At 46.9% G+C, this 19,792-nt stretch overlaps 1 protein-coding gene across 1 annotated transcript; it reads right to left on the reverse strand.

Annotated features, from left to right (window-relative positions):
• Nucleotides 1-59: 59 nt before the first annotated feature.
• mss51 (MSS51 mitochondrial translational activator) lies at nt 60-19,543 on the reverse strand. Its single transcript, XM_084485237.1, has 7 exons — nt 19,414-19,543; nt 17,003-17,180; nt 15,614-15,763; nt 13,751-13,875; nt 12,611-13,180; nt 1,866-1,959; nt 60-1,026 (listed from the first exon to the last, which is right to left on the reverse strand). Exons 2-7 carry the CDS (start codon nt 17,158-17,160, stop codon nt 840-842), a joined length of 1,284 nt encoding a protein of 427 aa, XP_084341363.1. The 5' UTR covers nt 17,161-17,180; nt 19,414-19,543; the 3' UTR covers nt 60-839.
• Nucleotides 19,544-19,792: the final 249 nt, after the last annotated feature.

A 19,792-nucleotide genomic window follows, 5' to 3' on the forward strand; every position in this document is an offset into this window, starting at 1 on the left:
TCTCAGTAGAGGGCAGCATGAGACTAAAGCAGACGGTAACAGAACCAGCGAGACTGCGCCTCTATTGGGGGGTATGATTTATTGCAGCCCGAGTATAATCTCATAATGCCATACCCTTTGAATATATGTTTTAAATGACCATTTTAGTACTTTTAACAGAAAAAAACGATAAAGCAAGAATATTTGTGAAAAATACAGAATCATATAAACATCAAGGGTCGATAATAACAAACATATTCAGGGCCAATATTTGGTTTTGAATCAAATTAAGAAACACTTTCAGAGAGTACAGATAAGATAGAATACTTTCAGAAGTAGAAGTAATACCAAGAAGTATGAGGGATAACAGTTGACCCCACACTGCAGAAGGGTGGGATGAGAGAGTACTTCATATCCTGCAGAATCATAATGCCCACATCAAAACCAACCCAAGCAATGACATTAAGTCAATGGTTCGTACAAGCCCACTGTCTCCGGAGCCCTGGCTCTACATCACATGAGATGTCACAGCCATCTCAGGGCTGGCCCGTTACCATCCCAACCACACATTCAAGGCACACCAACTCAAAGGTGTAGGGAATAATTATTAAAAATGTCACACACATTATTAATGGTATTAGTAATTTCCAAAAAAGTGTCAAAAAAAAGAATCATGGATTCAGGCTCATACTAATCAGACAAACAAATGTTTTCTTTCTCAAAAAATATGTATGAAGTGAAGCGGTAACTTTTATCACGTGGAATAATGAATAAACAATTAAGCAAATCATAAATAATGCTACCAGGCCCTGGCAGCAGAGGAAGCTGGAGTTGCAGTAGATGCAGGTCCTGATGTTGTGCTAGCTGTGGTCAGACCCCAGCAGGCCCTGGTAGCAGAGGAAGCTGGAGTTGCAGTAGACCAGGGGCTTGTTGGGACAGGACTGGACCATCTCAGGCTTGTGAGAGCTGAAGGGGTTGGGCCCGCTGGCCAGGACGTTGATCTCCATGTCATGGAGGATCTGGAGCGATGCCTGGAGCTCCGCCTCGCTGGGGGGGGGGGTGGGGGGGGACAGACACTGAGTCAGGGGTTCGCGTGCTGGAGTGAGGCATGTGTTGTGCTGTGGAATAGTGTGTGGTGTTGTGTTATGTTGTATTATGGTATGTTGTGGTGTTGTGTTATGGTATGTTGTGGTGTTGTATTATGGTATGTTGTGGTGTTGTATTATGGTATGTTGTGGTATTATGGTGTGTTGTGGTGTTGTGTTATGGTGAGTTGTGGTGTTGTATTATGGTATGTTGTGATGTGGTGTTGTGTTATGGTATGTTGTGGTGTGGTGTTGTATTGTACTATGGTATGTTGTGGTGTGGTATTATGGTATGTTGTGATGTGGTGTTGTATTATGGTATGTTGTGGGGTTGTATTATGGTATGTTGTGGTGTTGTGTTATGGTATGTTGTGGTGTTGTGTTATGGTATGTTGTGGTGTTGTATTATGGTATGTTGTGGTGTTGTATTATGGTATGTTGTGGTGTTGTATTATGGTATGTTGTGGTATTATGGTGTGTTGTGGTGTTGTATTATGGTGTGTTGTGGTGTTGTATTATGGTATGTTGTGGTATTATGGTGTGTTGTGGTGTTGTATTATGGTGTGGGGTTGTATTATGGTATGTTGTGGGGTTGTATTATGGTGTGTTGTGGTGTTGTGTTATGGTGTGTTGTGGTGTTGTGTTATGGTATGTTGTGGTATTATGGTGTGTTGTGGTATTGTGTTATGGTGTGTTGTGGTGTTGTGTTATGGTATGTTGTGGTATTATGGTGTGTTGTGGTGTTGTATTATGGTATGTTGTGGTGTGTTGTGTTGCAGCATGCTGTGTCTAGGGACTGACCTGAACATGCTGAAGAAAGTAGGGATGTTGTAATCTCTCAGGAGTAGCAGAGTGGGCATCCAGCCCTCTAGAAGTCCATGGTTGGCATGGAAACCTGGAAACCACCACACAACAGGTAGAAGAGTTGCTTAATAGTGTTGAATAGTCACTGTGGGTCTCTTTACTAGTGCTTGTATTTATGATTTGTAGTTCTATTTTTGGATAGGTGTGGGTAAGGTATGGCAGTGGTTACTTTTAGATAGGCCACGTAGACAACAACTTTATTAATCCCCCGGAGGGGAAATTCCTTTGTTAACAGCCCAGCAGCAGTGAAAAACACAGGATAAGATACACTACAAAAAAAAAAATAAAAAAAAAGTAGACGCTAAGGTAAATGCTTGGATAAATGCTAAAGTAAATGCTAAAGTAAAGACAAACGGGACAAACAGGGCAAACGAAACAGACGGTATAAACAATATCAATTATAAATGATAAAGTAGGTAAGTACCAGTTCTTCACAGTATATTTAAGAAATAGATGATGACAGGCTGTGGTATGTGCTCATTATACCACAGTTAGGGGAGCGGAGGGACGGCGACTTAAATATACAGTTCAAGTTAGGCGCGGAGTGATACTGAACTCTGTAAACTGAACGGGCGTCATAGCTGTGTGTATACGCTCATTATACAACGGTTGGGAACCAATCAGATCGCTTGATTTAAGCCACCCGTTTTATAATAAAGTGTATACTTAAGCAATAGATCACGACAGGCTGTGGAATGTACCACAGTTAAGGGGGTCGCTGTCCCTCCGCTGCGCATTGGGACGGACAACAGTACATTTCACTGACTGAAGTGATCTATTGCTTTTATAAAACGGTTACGTAAGTATGGCGAAATGAAAGTCATAGACACTCTCAATTTTGAAAAAACAAGAAAGTCAGAAAAGCATTTTTTTAACGAATACAAAAATGTAGTCCCTCCTGGCTGCCTACAAAGTGCGCGGCGGTTGCTATGCAACAGCGTCCTTCAGAGAGAAGGCTAGAGACGGTGGCTTGGTTCGCCGCAATTTAGCCTACTATCGAGCAGTTCACTCACCGTGTGCCTATTTTATATATAAATAAACAACAGTTCAAGTTAGGCGCGGAGTGATACTGAACTCCGTAAACTGAATGGGCGTCATAGCTGTGTGTATACGCTCATTATACAACAGTTAGGAACCAATCAGATTGATTTAAGCCACCCATTTTATAAAGTATATTAAAGTGTATAAGAAGGCGCTTTTAATCAAAGGAACTTACATTTAGGTAGGGGTTAGACCAGTGTTTCTCAAAATTGTTTGAGCAAACGACCCCCCCCCCCCCCCCCCCCCCCGCTATTATTATTGTTCATTGTGTTTTAAAAAGAAATTGCAACACCCGTGGGTAGGCTATATCCATTACCAACTCCACTTCAACTCGTGCAACATTGCTTGAATAAAAAACTTCTGTGCCGTTTTGGTTTCTTCTGGACAAGAAAATGTGCATTCAGAGTTTTATTAAAAGGTTTTATTATTGAGCTATTGAAGTTTAATACGTGACTGCTTGTGCTTGTGTACATTTTTATTGGTTATTGAACTGTTAACCCGCGAACTTGGGTTCAATATGTGTACGAAAGACTCCCTCTGTTTACGTGATGTTGCCTAGCAACGCTCATGTGCATGTTCAGCCTTTATCCGCTTCGAGTTGGCGAGTAGCACGTTTAAGTTTGCGGCCAAATAGTAATTAAAGTAGTTTGTTACTATACTATACGATCCTGGAGGGGGCCTGGGAGTATGCCCATCCGGTCTACATGTGTTTTGTGGATTTGGAGAAGGCACATGACCGGGTCCCACGGGAGACACTGTGGGAGGTGCTGCCGGAGTACGGGGTAAGGGGGTCACTCCTCAGGGCCATCCAATCTCTGTACTCCCAAAGCGAGAGCTGTGTCCGCGTTCTCGGCAGCCAGTCAGTTCCGTTCCCGGTGGGTGTTGGCCTCCGCCAGGGCTGCGCTTTGTCCCCAATCCTGTTTGTGATATTCATGGACAGGATGTCGAGGCGTAGTCGTGGTGTGGAGGGGTTGCAGTTCGGTGATCTGAGGATCTCAACACTGCTCTTTGCAGATGATGTGGTCCTGATGGCATCATCGGCCTGTGACCTTCAGCACTCACTGGATCGGCTGGCGGCCGAGTGTGAAGCGGCTGGGATGAGGATCAGCACCGCTAAATCTGAGGCCATGACTCTTGGAAGGAAACCGGTGGATTGCCTACTCCGGGTAGGAAATGAGTCCTTAGCCCAAGTGAAGGAGTTCAAGAACCTCGGGGTCTTGTTTGCGAGTGAGGGTACGATGGAGCGTGAGATTGGCCGGAGAATCGGAGCAGCGGGGGCGGTATTGCATTCGCTTTACCGCACCGTTGTGACGAAAAGAGAGCTGAGCCGCACGGCAAAGCTCTCGATCTACCGGTCGATCTTCGTTCCTATCCTCACATATGGTCATGAGGGATGGGTGATGACCGAAAGGACGAGATCATGGATACAAGCGGCCGAGATGAGTTTTCTCAGGAGGGTGGCTGGCTTCTCCCTTAGGGATAGGGTGAGAAGTTCAGTCATCCGGGAGGAACTCGGATTAGAGCTGCTGCTCCTCTGCTTAGTCAGTTGAGGTGGTTTGGGCATCTGGTAAGGATGCCCACTGGACCACTGATGCCCACCTCCCTTGGGAGGTGTTCCAGGCACGACTAGTGGGGAGGAGACCCCGGGGAAGACCCAGGACTAGGTGGAGAGATTATATCTCAACACTGGCCTGGGAACGCCTCGGGATCCCCCCGTCAGAGCTGGTCAATGTGGCCCGGGAAAGGGAAGTCTGGGGCCCCCTGCTTGAGCTGCTGCCCCCGCGACCCGACCCCGGATAAGCAGATGAGGATGAGGATGTTACTATACAAGTTAAGCGCCTGTAACATCAGTGTTAAATGCGTATGTGCCGGTTGGTGTGTGTACCTTATGAAAGTAAGTGTTTATCGGTTCGCAGACGTAATGAGCGACGTTGCAGTGGTCTACATGTAATGCGCACGTTCTATTGTTTACAAATAGCATGCTAAGCGGAGTTAGCTTCATTCACGTCTTGTGTTGCCTTACTATGTAATATGGATGAGATTCATGTTGCTTAGTGTAATGCCCCATCCACCGCTTGCTTTGCATGTCCCGCAAACCAACCAGTGGAAGTCAGGGGAGGGTGAAATAGTTTCGGAAAGCACCACGCTACTGCGATGAGGTGGATTTGTTTATCGGCGTTACCATGGCGATCATGACGGTACTGAGCATAAAGTCAAAAGTAGATGAGACGATAGAGGGGTTAGAAACCCATATGAAGATAGGCTTTTTATTTCAATTATCCTATTTTTGCACCGAAAATATTTGAAAACCATGAAAGTTTAAAAAGTAAAAAATAATGACCACTACAGAAGTTGTGACTCCCCCATGTTCGTTCCCAGCGCCCCCCCTAGGTTCTACGAACGCCGCCCCCGTTGAGAAACCCTGGGTTAGACAGTGAACACAGAGACAGGTCATTAAGCAGCAGGTAGGGGTTAGACAGTGAACACAGAGACAGGTCATTACGGAGCAGGTAGGGGTTAGACAGTTCAGAGACAGGTCATTACGGAGCAGGTAGGGGTTAGACAGTGAATACAGAGACAGGTCATTAAGGAGCAGGTAGGGGTTAGACAGTTCAGAGACAGGTCATTCAGCAGCAGGTAGGGGTTAGACAGTGAACACAGAGACAGGTCATTACGGAGCAGGTAGGGGTTAGACAGTTCAGAGACAGGTCATTACGGAGCAGGTAGGGGTTAGACAGTGAATACAGAGACAGGTCATTAAGGAGCAGGTAGGGGTTAGACAGTTCAGAGACAGGTCATTCAGCAGCAGGTAGGGGTTAGACAGTGAACACAGAGACAGGTCATTACGGAGCAGGTAGGGGTTAGACAGTGAATACAGAGACAGGTCCTTAAGGAGCAGGTAGGGGTTAGACAGTGAACACAGAGACAGGTCATTAAGGAGCAGGTAGGGGTTAGACAGTGAATACAGAGACAGGTCATTAAGGAGCAGGTAGGGGTTAGACAGTGAATACAGAGACATGTGGGAAAATTTGACTATACCCTTAGAAGGATTATAATTACTAGAAATGTATAATATAATAATGAGATATGCAATGAGAAACACAGAGTGGAATGAACAAAGGTATCCACCAAGTTGAAAGGGTGAGGGAAGCTGGGTGAAGGGTTTGCCACCAAGGGGAAAAGGTGAGGGAAGCTGGGTGAAAGGGTATCCACCAAGGTGAAAGGGTGAGGGTATCCAACAGGGTGAAAGGGTGAGGCTGGGTGAGGGTATCCACCAAAGTCAAAGGGTGAGGCTGGGTGAAGGCTATCCACCAAGGTGAAAGGGTATCCACCAATACGTGACAAAGGAAATGGTGAGCGCTCTGGTGTCTGATAGGGCTCTAGAGTTCTCTGGTTCTGGATCGTCTCTGTAAGCAGAGGGCAGGCCCGGAACCCGAGGTGACACACCCGCACAGTGTATTACCCGGAGAGATTCTGGGTTTGTTCAGATAGACAAAGCATCTGTACGGGCTGCTCAGGGACAGCTTACGCCCCTCGCCTGAAGAGTCTGTACAGTTGTGGGGCCGAGCAGTCAGGCTCTCGGTATGTAAGTCTTCCCTGGAAGCTTAGCTGCTAGCTGAGACGCTGCTGATCTGAGCAGCACTGGCTAGCTCCTCAAGCACTTGGCAAGCCTCCTCCTGGAGCTATTTAAAGCAATGCATGGCTACCTGATCTGCTGCATGCACCTTGTTTTCATATTGGATTTCTAGCACATCATCAGCCCTTGCCTCAGGGGCTGTTTATGTCATACATTAATGTGGATGGTATGGTAGAAATGATGCAATACACTTGCAGCATTGTATTGTACAATGTACAAAGACAGAATGCAGAGGGGCAAAATATCTAAGATGCACTCATCGATCTCTGAACATTAGATGTTATGGACATCTTCATAACCTAGTGTAGGTTCATTCTTATAAGGACATAGCCTAGTGTAGGTGCAGTCTCATAGTGACGTAGCCTAGTGTAGGTTCAGTCTCCTAGGGACGTAGCCTAGTGTAGGTTCAGTCTCCTAGTGACGTAGCCTAGTGTAGGTTCAGTCTCATAGTGACGTAGCCTAGTGTATGTGCAGTCTAGTAGTGACGTAGCCTAGTGTAGGTTCAGTCTCCTAGTGACGTAGCCTAGTGTAGGTTCAGTCTCATAGTGACGTAGCCTAGTGTATGTGCAGTCTAGTAGTGACGTAGCCTAGCATAGGTGCAGTCTAATAGTGACGTAGCCTAGTGTAGGTTCAGTCTCATAGTGACATAGCCTAGTGTATGTGCAGTCTAGTAGTGACGTAGCCTAGCGTAGGTGCAGTCTAATAGTGACGTATCCTAGAGTAGGTACAGTCAGATGTCCTTTCCGACTGCACCTGTCTTTTTCCATCAAGGTCAACGAAAAGAGATTAGGAAAGGACGTAGGGCGTTATTTCTTTGACTATTTGACCACAGCTTGGGTAAGTAGTAAATAAGCCCCCCTGTTTTATTTTCCTCTGTGTGGGGACACATGGGGGGTGTCCTCATTGGCAATACCTCTGTTACCAGTCCACAACCTCCTCTCCTCTCTGTGTACTAAGAGATAAGCAATGAAAGAGGTTTGTAAACGTTTGAAACAGTTGATCCTTGTTTCAAATTCTGTGGTATTGTCTTAGAGAGAATATGCCTGGGGCATAGGGTTGCCAACTGTCCCGTATTGGAATCAAATGTCAGACACATCCCAGCCTATGCAGCAGATAATGCCAATGTCCACTTTGGAAAACACCATTACGTTTACTGAGGTTAGTTATTGAAGTAGTTATTGAGCTGTGCCAACAACCCATTCTCAAAGCTAATTGCCCAGCCCATATGGTTCCTATCGCTTGCAGGCATGCCTGTGATCAGCTGTCAGTGGAATTCGACTGTGTGCATTTTGTGGCCTTTGTGGACATTGAATGGTGTGAAATTCTGAGTCATGTTTGCACACATTGGCTCTGTCGATCATCGCCTGCGAAGCTGGCCAGCTCTTACATCATTCTTCAATCCTCTGGAGTCCAGCGACACTGAAGAAGATTTTTGAGGAAGAAGAAAAAGCTGGAGCTGCTGAGATTTATCAGTCCTTTTTTTGTCACAACGATGGGTGCGTTTTTGCCCAACTCTGCCTAAAAAGCTAGAGGACTCAAAGCTTTGCATCACAGATGTTAAGGAGGAAGTCCAAGGGGCACATAGGGTAGAGCGCATACCATTAAGGCTTAGTCCTGATTGCAACGACACAGGTTAGATTACTGCCCGTGGTCTTTTGCTGCATGTCCTCCCCTCTCTCTCCCATTCCTTCCTGTCTATCTCACTCTATCATAAAGCAGAAAATAATAAAAAAAATAATAATAAAAAAAGTTCAAAGTTCAAAATATAGAACCTTCAACAGAAACAGAACAGCTCTTTTGGATAACAGACCAACTGGCTAATAGACAGACAGTGTCGGCACAAAGGTCCAAGCCACAATTGGAATGGTGAACCTGAGACGATGGGCCTCCACAAGGAGCTCTCCTTCACTGGCCTGGAGCAGGTGGTGGCTGCCCTCTGAACCACTGAGACAGAGGTATGGTCTAACTCTATGAATAGTTGTGTTCTAGTCCGGAGGAAATACCGAAAGCCAGACAGGACACCACAAAATCCACCAGTGAGAGGTGGGTGTCAGTTTTGTAAAACATAGCCAACTTGATCAACATGTTCAGGATTGTCTCATTTGTCCTCAGCGTCCTCCAATGCCTTTGTAAAGAGGATTTCTCTCTGAGGACCATTAAATGGTCGGACTCAAGAAACATGCAGCACAGAGCTGATCAAAAATGAACTTCTGTGAACGTTGACTCGTCATGTAAGGAAGTCTCTCTGGCTGTGCAAAAGGACAAAGGACTGCTCAAATCAATCAAGAGCAGCGTAAGATATCCATGGATAAAGTAGACTTGATGTGTCATGCCCCTCTTTTCCTCTTTTGTAATATTTTTGAAATGAATGAAATTAATTTTGAAATAATTGTATCGTTTTGTTTGTATTGTGACACTGCAAAATTTCAATTTCAAACAATGTCATGACGCTTTAAACAATAATCCATGCATGGTTAAGTCTATTTCATTGTACATACACATTTCCCTATTCCTGTTGTACACCACATAACCTGTAGAGGCGCGGCTTTCTAAGCAGAGGAGCAGCGGCTCTAATCCGAGTTCCTCACGGATAACTGAACTTCTCACCCTATCCCTAAGGGAGAAGCCAGCCACCCTCCTGAGAAAACTCATCTTGGCCGCTTGTACCCGCAATCTCGTCCTTTCGGTCATCACCCATCCCTCATGACCATAGGTAAGGATAGGAACAAAGATCGACCGGTAGATTGAGAGCTTTGCCTTGCGGCTCAGCTCTCTTTTCATCAACGGTGCGGTAAAGCGAATGCAATACCGCCCCCGCTGCTCCGATTCTCTGGCCAATCTCACGCTCCATCGTACCCTCACTTGCGCACAAGACCCTGAGGTACTTTAACTCCTTCACTTGGGCTAAGGACTCATTTCTTACCCGGAGTAGGCAATCCACCAGTTTCCTGCTAAGAGTCAGATTTAGCGGTGCTGATCCTCATCCCAGCCACTTCACACTCGGCCGCCAGCCGATCCAGTGAGTGCTGAAGGTCACAGGCCGATGATGCCATCAGGACCACATCATCTGCAAAGAGCAGTGATGAGATCCTCAGACCACCAAACTGCAACCCCTCCACACCACGACTACGCCTCGACATCCTGTCCATGAATATCACAAACAGGATTGGGGACAAAGCGCAGCCCTGGCGGAGGCCAACACCCACTGGGAACGAAACTGACTGGCTGCCGAGAACGCGGACACAGCTCTCGCTTTGGGAGTACAGAGATTGGATGGCTCTGAGGAGTGACCCCCTTACCCCATACTCCCGCAGCACCTCCCACAGTCTCCCCCCCTCCAGGATCCTTGCGAGAGTGAAGAGCTGGTCCGTAATTCCACGTCCGGGGCGGAAACCGCATTGTTCCTCTTCAATCTGAGGTTTGACGATCGGCCGAACCCTCCTTTCCAGCACCTTGGAGTAGACTTTACCAGGGAGGCTGAGAAGTGTGATACCCCGGTAATTGGCACACACTCTCTGGTCCCCCTTTTTGAACAGGGGACCCACCACCCCAGTTTGCCACTCCTTTGGCACTGTACCAGACTCCCACGCAATGTTGAATAGGCGTGTCAACCATGACAGCCCCTCAACACCCAGAGCTTTTAGCATTTCTGGCTGGATCTCATCAATCCCTGGGGCTTTGCCACTGTGGAGATGTTTAACTACCACAGTGACTTCCACCAGGGAAATTGACGACGAACCACCATCAACCTCGAGCTCTGCCTCCATCATAGAGGGCATATTAGTCGGATTCAGGAGTTCCTCAAAGTGTTCCTTCCAATGTTCAACTACCTCCTCAGTTGAGGAGGATTGCAACTGATAAATACTAAATACATAAAAATATCCCTTTCCCACAAAAAAACCCAAATCAATTATTTTGTTACATTACAGAATTTTGGGTCTGCTTCTTGTGATTCAGCAGGTTGAGGCTGGTATCCCCTCGCTAGCAGAGCTCTGTATGACCACAGTCTATAATGTCGTTGTACGATAGTTGCTTGCCAATATCCTGATTGATGCTGATTATAGTAAGTCCACTTGCTATAGACAATCCTGTCCCATGAATGACCTCAGGTAGGTCTTAATGAGATTTAGTTTGAAAAGCTCCTCTCTGTGGAGAGATCACGGTCACAGGGAGAGTGCAGGCAATTCCCAGGGCAATCCACAGATCTGGGTACAGTTCCTTCAGCTGCTTTTTGTGGATGAAGGAGAGAAGCTCAAGTCCAGTCATGTCACCGAAGACAGGCTTGGCAGGTTGCTGATTTCAAGGGCCAGTTCCTTTCCATCATTGTCATCTTCGTCTCCAGGGCTTGCTGCAGAGCTCGTCGCTATGTTTGGACAATGCCTCACCATCCCATTTTTGGAAGTTAAGCAGCACTCCAAATCTGGTTCTCACTTCTCCCAGGGTTTCAAACCTTTTCTTTATTGACTCAATGATAATGTCCATAACCACATTAAAGAACGCAGTTTCTGGCCTCTTCATGGCATCTCAGATTGGCTTCATAGTCAAAGTGTTTCTTCTTCTCAGCCTCTTCTCTTTAAGCACAGCCTCCACATGCATCTCCTCACATACTTATTTAGTAGAAGCCTGAGCTGCAGCAAAGCCTGTGTCTCTATATCTTGTCAGTGAGGTTTTTACCTTCATGATGAGGTCAACTGGTCAAATGTTTTATTGGGGATATCCTAAAAGGCTTAATGTGAAAACAGCTGAACAAGGCAAAAAAATATTTAACTTTGACGAAAAAAAAATGCTATGGTGAGAATAGCAAGTCAAAAATGATTTGAGAAACAATCAAAAGGGGTGAAATTTAGGCAAAAAAAAAAAATCCTCAGTGCACCATGAGGACATGAGGATATGGTATGAAGTCCAAATCCATTCTTTTATTTTCCCCCAGTGGGGACCATAAAAACCTGATTCATTAGTTATTAGGTCAAAGGTCACGTAACCCATAAAACCAGACACCTCATAAACCAGATCAAAGTTACAAATGTCAACCAGGTCTAAGTTCAAATCCTCATGAATTATAGGTCAGTGACTCTGGACAGAAGGTAGTAAACCCTGAGTTGGTTCAATCCTGACACAAGAGCCGTTTCTCAATTCACGTTCTCGTCTGTACTTGTGTACTTTGCGTTCTCATGAAACGTCATCAGTGGTAGCCCCAAGTACTGTTCCAATTCCGAGTATGCGAGTACTGTCGTAAAACCCGGAAGTGCGTTCTCGATGAGGCCGTTTTACCGAGGATGCATCGGAGGTGACTCGTGTGGACTTTGTACCCTACATATAAAAAGTCGTGTGTATATAAATACACACAACAAGCATATCTTTTCATTTATATTCATTCAAAATATTAACATACTATTTTAAAATGAGTCTGGGGTTTAGTTTTATATAATTTGTTTATATTGTTCAGTATGCCTACATGAGGCCGTAAAGCAGTTAACAGAGCTGAGGTGGTGACGTCATCCAGTCCGCTGCTGTTCCAATTACAGGTGCGTACTCGCGTCCTCGGAAGTCTGTACTTCGAAGTCCAGACTTGCCAAGTACGTACTTCCAAGTCCGCGAGTACGTAGTCCGCGTACTTGGTATTGAGAAACGTCTTAATGTCTATTCTCTCCTGCCATCCCAGCGTGTGTCTGAGGTGTCTTGGCCCTGAACACATACCATCCATTCTGTATCCAATGACCCGCTCATGTTTAGAAACACTGTCTTGCCAAGGCTACTGACTACTACACGGCCACCAGACAGGAAACGGATGTTGTAAACCGGCCCCAACGTGCTCCTCCCTCGGAAATAGCGTGCCACCAGTAACAGGTAGTACCCAAAACTGGAGTGCTTATTTACCGTCAGTTAACCACACGCTGCTGATTAGCATGGATCAGCTAGCCACACGCTGCTGATTAGCATGGATCAGCTAGCCACACGCTGCTGACTAGCACGGATATCAGGGTAGCCGGGTGAGTCTACGTACCGGGGTGTAGGCCTATCACCAGGTCCGGCCTGGCCGCCTCCTCCGTCTCCACCAGCTCCTCCCAGAACTGGTGATAGAGGCCCTTGTAGGCGCTGATGTAGACCCTCCGCTTGGGGCCGAACGCCCTGAGGGGGGGCCTGATGACCGGGCCCTCCACCACCTCCGGCCCCACCAGCACCACCTCCACCCCCTGGTGTCCGGGGAAGGCGCGGCTCAGCTCGTCGTAGTCCGTCAGCCGGGCGCCCATGGTCTCGTTGAGAGAGGCCCCCGCCAGGTGGACGGTCAGGGGCCCGTCGCGGGGGTCCAGGCCGAAGCGCTGCAGGGCGGCCGCCACGGTCAGCACCCGCGAGAGGAACTCGCTCTGGACGCGCCACAGCGAGTCCCGCAGGTCGGCGGCGTCGGGCCTGGGCCGGCCCGCGTTGCTCCACAGGGTGTCCATGTTGGCGGAGGTGAGGACGGCCTCCAGGCTGGCGTCCAGGCCCCCCCCCTGCAGGGCCAGCCAGGCCTCCCAGCCCCCCACCTCCGCCGCCGGCCGGCTCCACTGCGGCTCCGTGGGGACGGGGAGGTCTCCTGGGGGGCGAGGCTCAGGTCTCACAACATGTACGTCTATATAGATATGTGAGTTTCTATAAAGATATGTATTTATATAGATATGTGTAAATATATAAAGATATATCTGTATATCTATATCTTTATATATATATATATGTATATATAAAGATATATGTCTTTCTGTCAAGGTTGCCTTGATTAGACTGCAACTATTAGGGATTGAACCCAGAACCTTTCAGATGGAGTCAAACTCCCTACCTACCCACTACTATCTAGCAGTGGCGGTTTTAGGCACAGGCGAAGCGGGCAGCTGCCCGGGGCGGCATTACATGGGGGGCGGCACGAGCACACAAGAATAAAAAATCATCCGCGCCGCAAAGTGGTTTTCTATTATTGATCATATCACTGCTGTGTGGGGAATCGGCATATTGGCGCCCCCTCAGGCTGCGGGCGCCCCTGCTTGCTGAGAAGGTGCCGTGCACAGAAGTGTCAACAACTCTGCCCCCCCCCCCCCCGGTCAGGTCAGAGGAGAGGGTCAAGTCAGAGGGGAGCGTCAGGTCAGAGGGGAGGTCCTGCGTTGTCCCTCACCTGTGAACATCAGCCACTCCACCAGGCGGTCGATGGCCACCAGGCGCAGCTTGGTGCAGGCCTTCTTGTGGCCGGGCCAGTCCTCCTTCTGACACGCCTTGCTGCAGTAGTACACATTCAGACACCTGGGAGGGGAGGGGAGACGGAGAAACAGGAAGGGTGGGGGGTGGAGAGGGGGAGGGAGGGGAGCAGGAGAGACAGGAATGTGGAGATAAGGAGACCGAGAGGTAGCGATAGGAAGGGAGAAGGAGGGAGCGGTAGAGAAAGTCCAAGAGAAAAAGATGGTCAGATCTAAAATCATGGCCAAAATCATTGTTTTTTTTTGGCATAAGGAGAGCCTTCTATGAGGTCTGACTAGAATCTGCCATTATAAAGGAGATTCATTCGCAGGTTTGCAGATGAACTCTGCAAACACCCAAACCACTCAACCGCCTCCCGGCTAAGAGCAGTGACTCACCGCTCTCAAATTAAGAGCCAATTGGCAAAAGAGACGAGCCCCATGAGCTGCCACCCGACCTGTGAGTGGCTGTTGAGGCGGGGAGCTTCTGTGCTGCTAATCACACGCCACCGCTGGAAGTGGCAGCATGTGATTAGCAGCACAGGATGCGGAGCGTTCTGCCTCAGCACCGTGCCAAGATACAAATAGAGGATTACACTATCGCCCTCTGCCTTCCTGCGTGACCTTCTCAGCTAGTGACGCGTCACTCCTCACCTGCTCACCATGCATGTAAGAGAGGAAATTAACCAAACACGGTACATGGTATGGAGTGCATGGCTGACTATCTGTGTGTGTGTGTGTGTGTGTGTGTGTGTGTGGTCTGTGAGGGGTGCATGGTGTACCCGTCTATATAGGATGATATGTGTCATACTGTAGACCACAAAGCGTGTATTAGTAACTCTATCCAGGGGTATGTCGGGGGGGCAAGGCATGGTCTTTGGCTCCAGGTTTTAGGACAGGGGTTCCGAAAATGTTAAATGCCATGGCACATTATCTATCTCCCACAAATAGTGAGCTATTAATAATGATAATAAATTCGATTTATATAGCACTTGTAGGACTCAGTCTTTTGTAAAGCATTCTATTTAAGTGGTGCATCAATAAAGTATCTCCCTGTTCAGTCTCTGATGTACACTCATGCTCCATCAATGCAGTGGTCAAGAAGGCATGCAGATATACCGTTTTTTGTTGGAAGAAAAAGATAAGATAGCATTCTATAAATAAAGCATTCTATAAAAGTGGTTTTGATACTTCGATCCTCCAAATGTGTTCCGGTTGTGCTTCTATGTAAAAACAATGAAGAGGAAATATAAGGTAGGTAGGATTTGGGCCACTGCTCCAGATAGAGCGATGTTGGGGATGGAAACCTGACTGGTACATTCATGAGAGAGCTGGCCGGGACGCTGTCCAACACTTGCATGCTGTTGTTTTTACTGAGGCTCCAAGGACATGGCACCTTATCAAACAGCTGCCATGACATTTAACAGCAAACAGGTGACATTTATCCTGAGAGAATGCTGGACCAGAGGAGACAGGCGGGCAAAGCCCACCGTCAAGGGGATGGTTCCTACTGATGCAGGATGGCCCCAATCAACAGTTTCTTACTAACTTTATCATGCACCATTGTCTGTTTCCTCACGGCATTAGTGTCTGCAGTCTACCTGTCCTCCACCTCAAGCTATATTCCCTAACTCATTCCTACCTGCGCCTTAAGGATGACACGTATCTGACAACAAATCACCTCTAGTGAATGGCTTTAGATTGAAATCCAAGAGTCAATGGTAAAGTTCTCAACACTATCCCACGGCAACACCACCCATGTCATGGAGGATAAACCCGTCTCCAGCCCCAACCCGTGGACCTACTTCCCACAGCGTTTGAGGGTCTCTGCGCCAGACAGATTGTGGGGAAGTTTGCTGCAACCGGTGCAGAACTTAAAGGTCTCCTCCATCTTCTGGAACATCTCCTTGTAGTTCTTGAAGTGGATTCCTTTGGTCTTCCCCTCAACAGCAGCCCTGCAGGCAGCCACGAAGACATCATGAATCAGTAGAGTCAGTAGAGTGTATGTAATTGATCACAAAAGCAGTTCTTTGCATCTTGAGGGAGGAAGAACGGAACGTTCTTCAAGTCTATAGAGCAGATATTATCGTTGGTCATCGAGGTAAAATGTTTTGTTCATCAAGATAATCATTCAGACACATTATTGCAGCTTTAAATGTTTTTGAAGCGTGAATGCAATCAATTTAGTTAAAGGCAGACGAAAAACATTCTAAAATGCGCCTAAAATAATCAACATGGGGGTCATAGACATACAATAAGTGACGCAAACAATGATTTTATGTGGGGGCACAGAATGACTTGGGAGTGAGATGGAGACGTCTGGTCTCTATATCTGCTTGAATCACGTTATCAAGGTTTACTCAAATGAGTAGAAAATCAAGCCCTATAGGAAGTGATGTTATCAGGTGACCCAGGGGTCAGGGACACAGCTCCTCACAGCGGGCTCACTGGGGCCTGACCTCGGAGAAGGTCCATCTGGGGTGCGGTGAGGTACAGTGCGTTTTAACTGGTGGTGGAAACATAAGTCAGCGTGGCGGCTACAGTACAGCTCGGTACAGCCAGAGGGCAACTGGGTAAACGGGCCGCACTCATGAGAGGCTCTGTCAAACAAACGGGCCCCAAACTTTTATTCTGCAAGCACTGGAATTACAAATCTGGGATATTGATTCCTGGTACCCTGGGGAACGTGTGTATGAATCTTGGCAGCTCTCGCCGTCTTGAAAGGGCACGGACACACGCGTGAGTCCGACCTTAGCTTAGAGTAGAGGCATAACACGGTGTCTGTTTCAATTCCCCCATTCCTGGTGGGATGGAGATAGAGACTTGGGCCTTAAGGCGTGTAAAGACAGACGGCCTGTGGACATCCTGTTGATATACAGGTCTGAAGGGGCCACGCCCCTTATGAGGAATAAAAACCTTCCTGTGCATTTCACTAATAATAATATTTTTATAAGATAAAGGTCAGTTTCTCAGATATGCGTGTTGGATGGGTGGAGTGCAGGGTTTCATTGTTCAGATCCTGTATTGGTCAGAGCTAGGTGTTCTTATTGGTCTATTTTGAGAAGATGATAGGATTGGTAGGTCTTCTGATTTTCTTCTGTTTTCTAACAGGTCTATTGTGAAAAGGTGTTTAGGAGTGTTTAAGGTCTTGGTGTCTGGAGCGGCCTTTCTGTCAGAGGGCTCTGATGCTGTACCTGTACTCTCCATAGTCTTTCATGTTGAGCTGGTCCAGGATGACCCCCCCAAGCCCGGGAACGTTGGATTCCAGTGCATTAAATCCCGTCTGGTTAGAGAAGACACTGCCGCTGTCAGCAGCAGAGGATGGTGGAGGAGTTGGGCTCTGCGTTGCCATGTTGGAAGGTTGCAGTATTTCTATTGTCAGAGAAAAAAGATAATTGAGTGGTTGTTGTTTTTTTAAATCTGACACAACTCAAAGAACATAGAAGTAAGATGTCCAAGAGTTATCGAAACTTCATTAGTAGTTCACACAGATTAATCAAAAAATCATCCATTCATTGTCTTGGCCAGAAAAAAGGGCAGATAAGCATCAACATGTTTCATTGAAGACACATACAGGTGCATCTTAATACATTTGAATATTGTGGAAAAGTTTGCTAATTTCAATAATTACTTTTAAAAAGTGAAACTCATATATTATATAGATTCAAATACACCCAAAGTGAAACATTTCAAGCCCTTATTTGTTTTGATCTTGATGATCATGGCTTACAGCTCATGAAAACCCAAAAGATTTTTAATATGGAAATGTCGGCCTTCTGAAAAGCATGTTTTTGTATATGCACTCAGTACTTGGTTTGGGCTCCTTTTGCATAAATGACAGCATCAATGTGGAGTGGCAGAGTCGATCAGCCTTTGGCCCTGCTGAGGTGTAATGGAAGCCCAGGTTGCTTCGATGGCGGCCGTCAGCTCGTCTGCATTGTTGGGTCACATGCCTCTCCTCTTGAAAATAGCCCAAACATTTTCTATGGGGTTCAGGTCAGGCGAGTTTGCTGGCCAATCAAGCACAGTAATCCCTTGGTCATTAAACCAGGTATTGGTACTTTTGGCAGTGTGGGCAGGTGCCAATTCCTGCTCTAAAATGAAATCAGCATCCCCATAAAGCTTGTCAGGAGATGTAAGCATGAAGTGCGATAAAATGCGTTGACTTTGGATTTGATAAAGCACAGTGGACCAACACCAGCAGATGACATTGCCCCCTAAATCATCACTGACTGTGGAAACTTCACACTGGACAACTTGGATTGTGTGCCTCTACATTCTGCCTCCAGACTCTGCGATCTTGAATTCCAAATTAAATTCAAAATTGTACTTTCATCTGAAAAGACAGACCAGTTATTGTTCTCTTAGCCAAGGATGCATCTGACGTTGTCTCTCGTTCAGGCGTGGCTTGACATGAGGAATGCAACAGTTATAGCCCATGTCTTGGATACATTCAGGCGTGATGCACTGACTCCTGCCTCAGTCCACTTTGTGAAGCTCCCCCAAATTGTTTAATGGCCTTTGCTTGACCATCCTCTCATTGCTGCGGTTATCCCTGTTGCTTGTGCACCTTTTTCTACCAAACTTTCTCCTTCCACTCAACTTTGTATGAATATGGTTGGATACGGCTCCCCGAACAGCAAGTTTCTTTAGCAATGACCTTTTGAGGCTTAGCCTCCTTGTGGAGGCTGTCAATGACTCTCTTCTGCACAACTGTCAGGTCAGCAGTCTTCCCCATGATTGTGGAGCCTACTGAACCAAACTGAGAGACCATGTAAAGGCTCAGGAAACCTTTACAAGTGCTTTGAGCAGGGGTAGGGTGAGTATGACACCTTGAGTCTACAATATTCAACTTTTTCACAATATTCACATTTTCTGACATACAGAATTTTGGGTTTTCATGAGCTGGAAGCCATAATAATCTAAATAAAAACAAATAAAGGCTTGAAATATTTCAGTTTGGCTGTAATGAATCTATGTAATATATGAGATTCACTTTTTAAATGGAATTATCGAAATAAATTAACTTTTCCACAATATATTCTAATTTAGTAGTCCTTAAAGATCCAGTACATTTAATCCTTATTTTTCCCTTCCTAAAACGAGACCAGTTTTAAGCCGACTAAGCGAGCGGTCGCATGTGTCGCTGCGTTCTCAGTTACGCTGCTGAGGACACCTGCTGAGGGCTGCATGTGAGCCCCAGAATGCGACGGTGATGAAATTCTAGCTGGCCCCAGCTCGGACCAGCCTCCATGACTGTGGTGATCTCCATTCCTAGGGATAGAACCACAAGGAGGCCTCATCTCACTGGGCCACCCCCGCCGCCCCGGACCCTGCCCTGTGCGCTTCACAGCTGATATTCTGAGGGCTTTAAAAAGGGGCTGGTTTAGCATGCAGACAGAATGCAGAGGTCTGACAGACGTGATCTGCAGCGTTACTCTACCACGTCTCTAGCTAAACTACACTGTGTAGCCAAGCTACACAGTGAGACACCAGTCAGGCAGGCTGTCAGAGAAGCAGACAGAAAGACAGGCAGGCGTGAATAGAGAAAAAAAAGAACGGAAATCTACAGAAAAAGAGAGGAAAACACAAAGACAAATGGTACCTTGAGGTCCAGAAGGCTCTCTAGAATACTCCAATCTGATCTTAAAACAGGTCCTCTCGGTCTGTATCACTCTCTCACTCTCTGGGTGTCCCTCTTGCTCTCTGTCACTGTCTGTCTGCCACTCCCTCCTCCCCCGTCTCTCTCCTCTCACTCCCCCCCTGGTGTGACTGGGAGTGTGAGAGGAGGTGTTTTGGGAGACTGCGGCCAATGAGGTCAGTGGAGAACCCCCCTCCCTCCCTCCCTAGCATAGGGGGGGTCGGTAGGGTCAGGGTCTGACAGGGTCTTTACTGAGGGGGTAACTCATCCAATACCTTTCGTAGTACCAGGATTTCATCTAAATGATATCCCCAATGCATCTTGGGAGAAACTGGCATGGAAC

The sequence above is a fragment of the Micromesistius poutassou genome (genome assembly GCF_964030765.1).
Source record: "Micromesistius poutassou genome assembly, chromosome: 21".
NCBI lineage: Eukaryota > Metazoa > Chordata > Actinopteri > Gadiformes > Gadidae > Micromesistius > Micromesistius poutassou.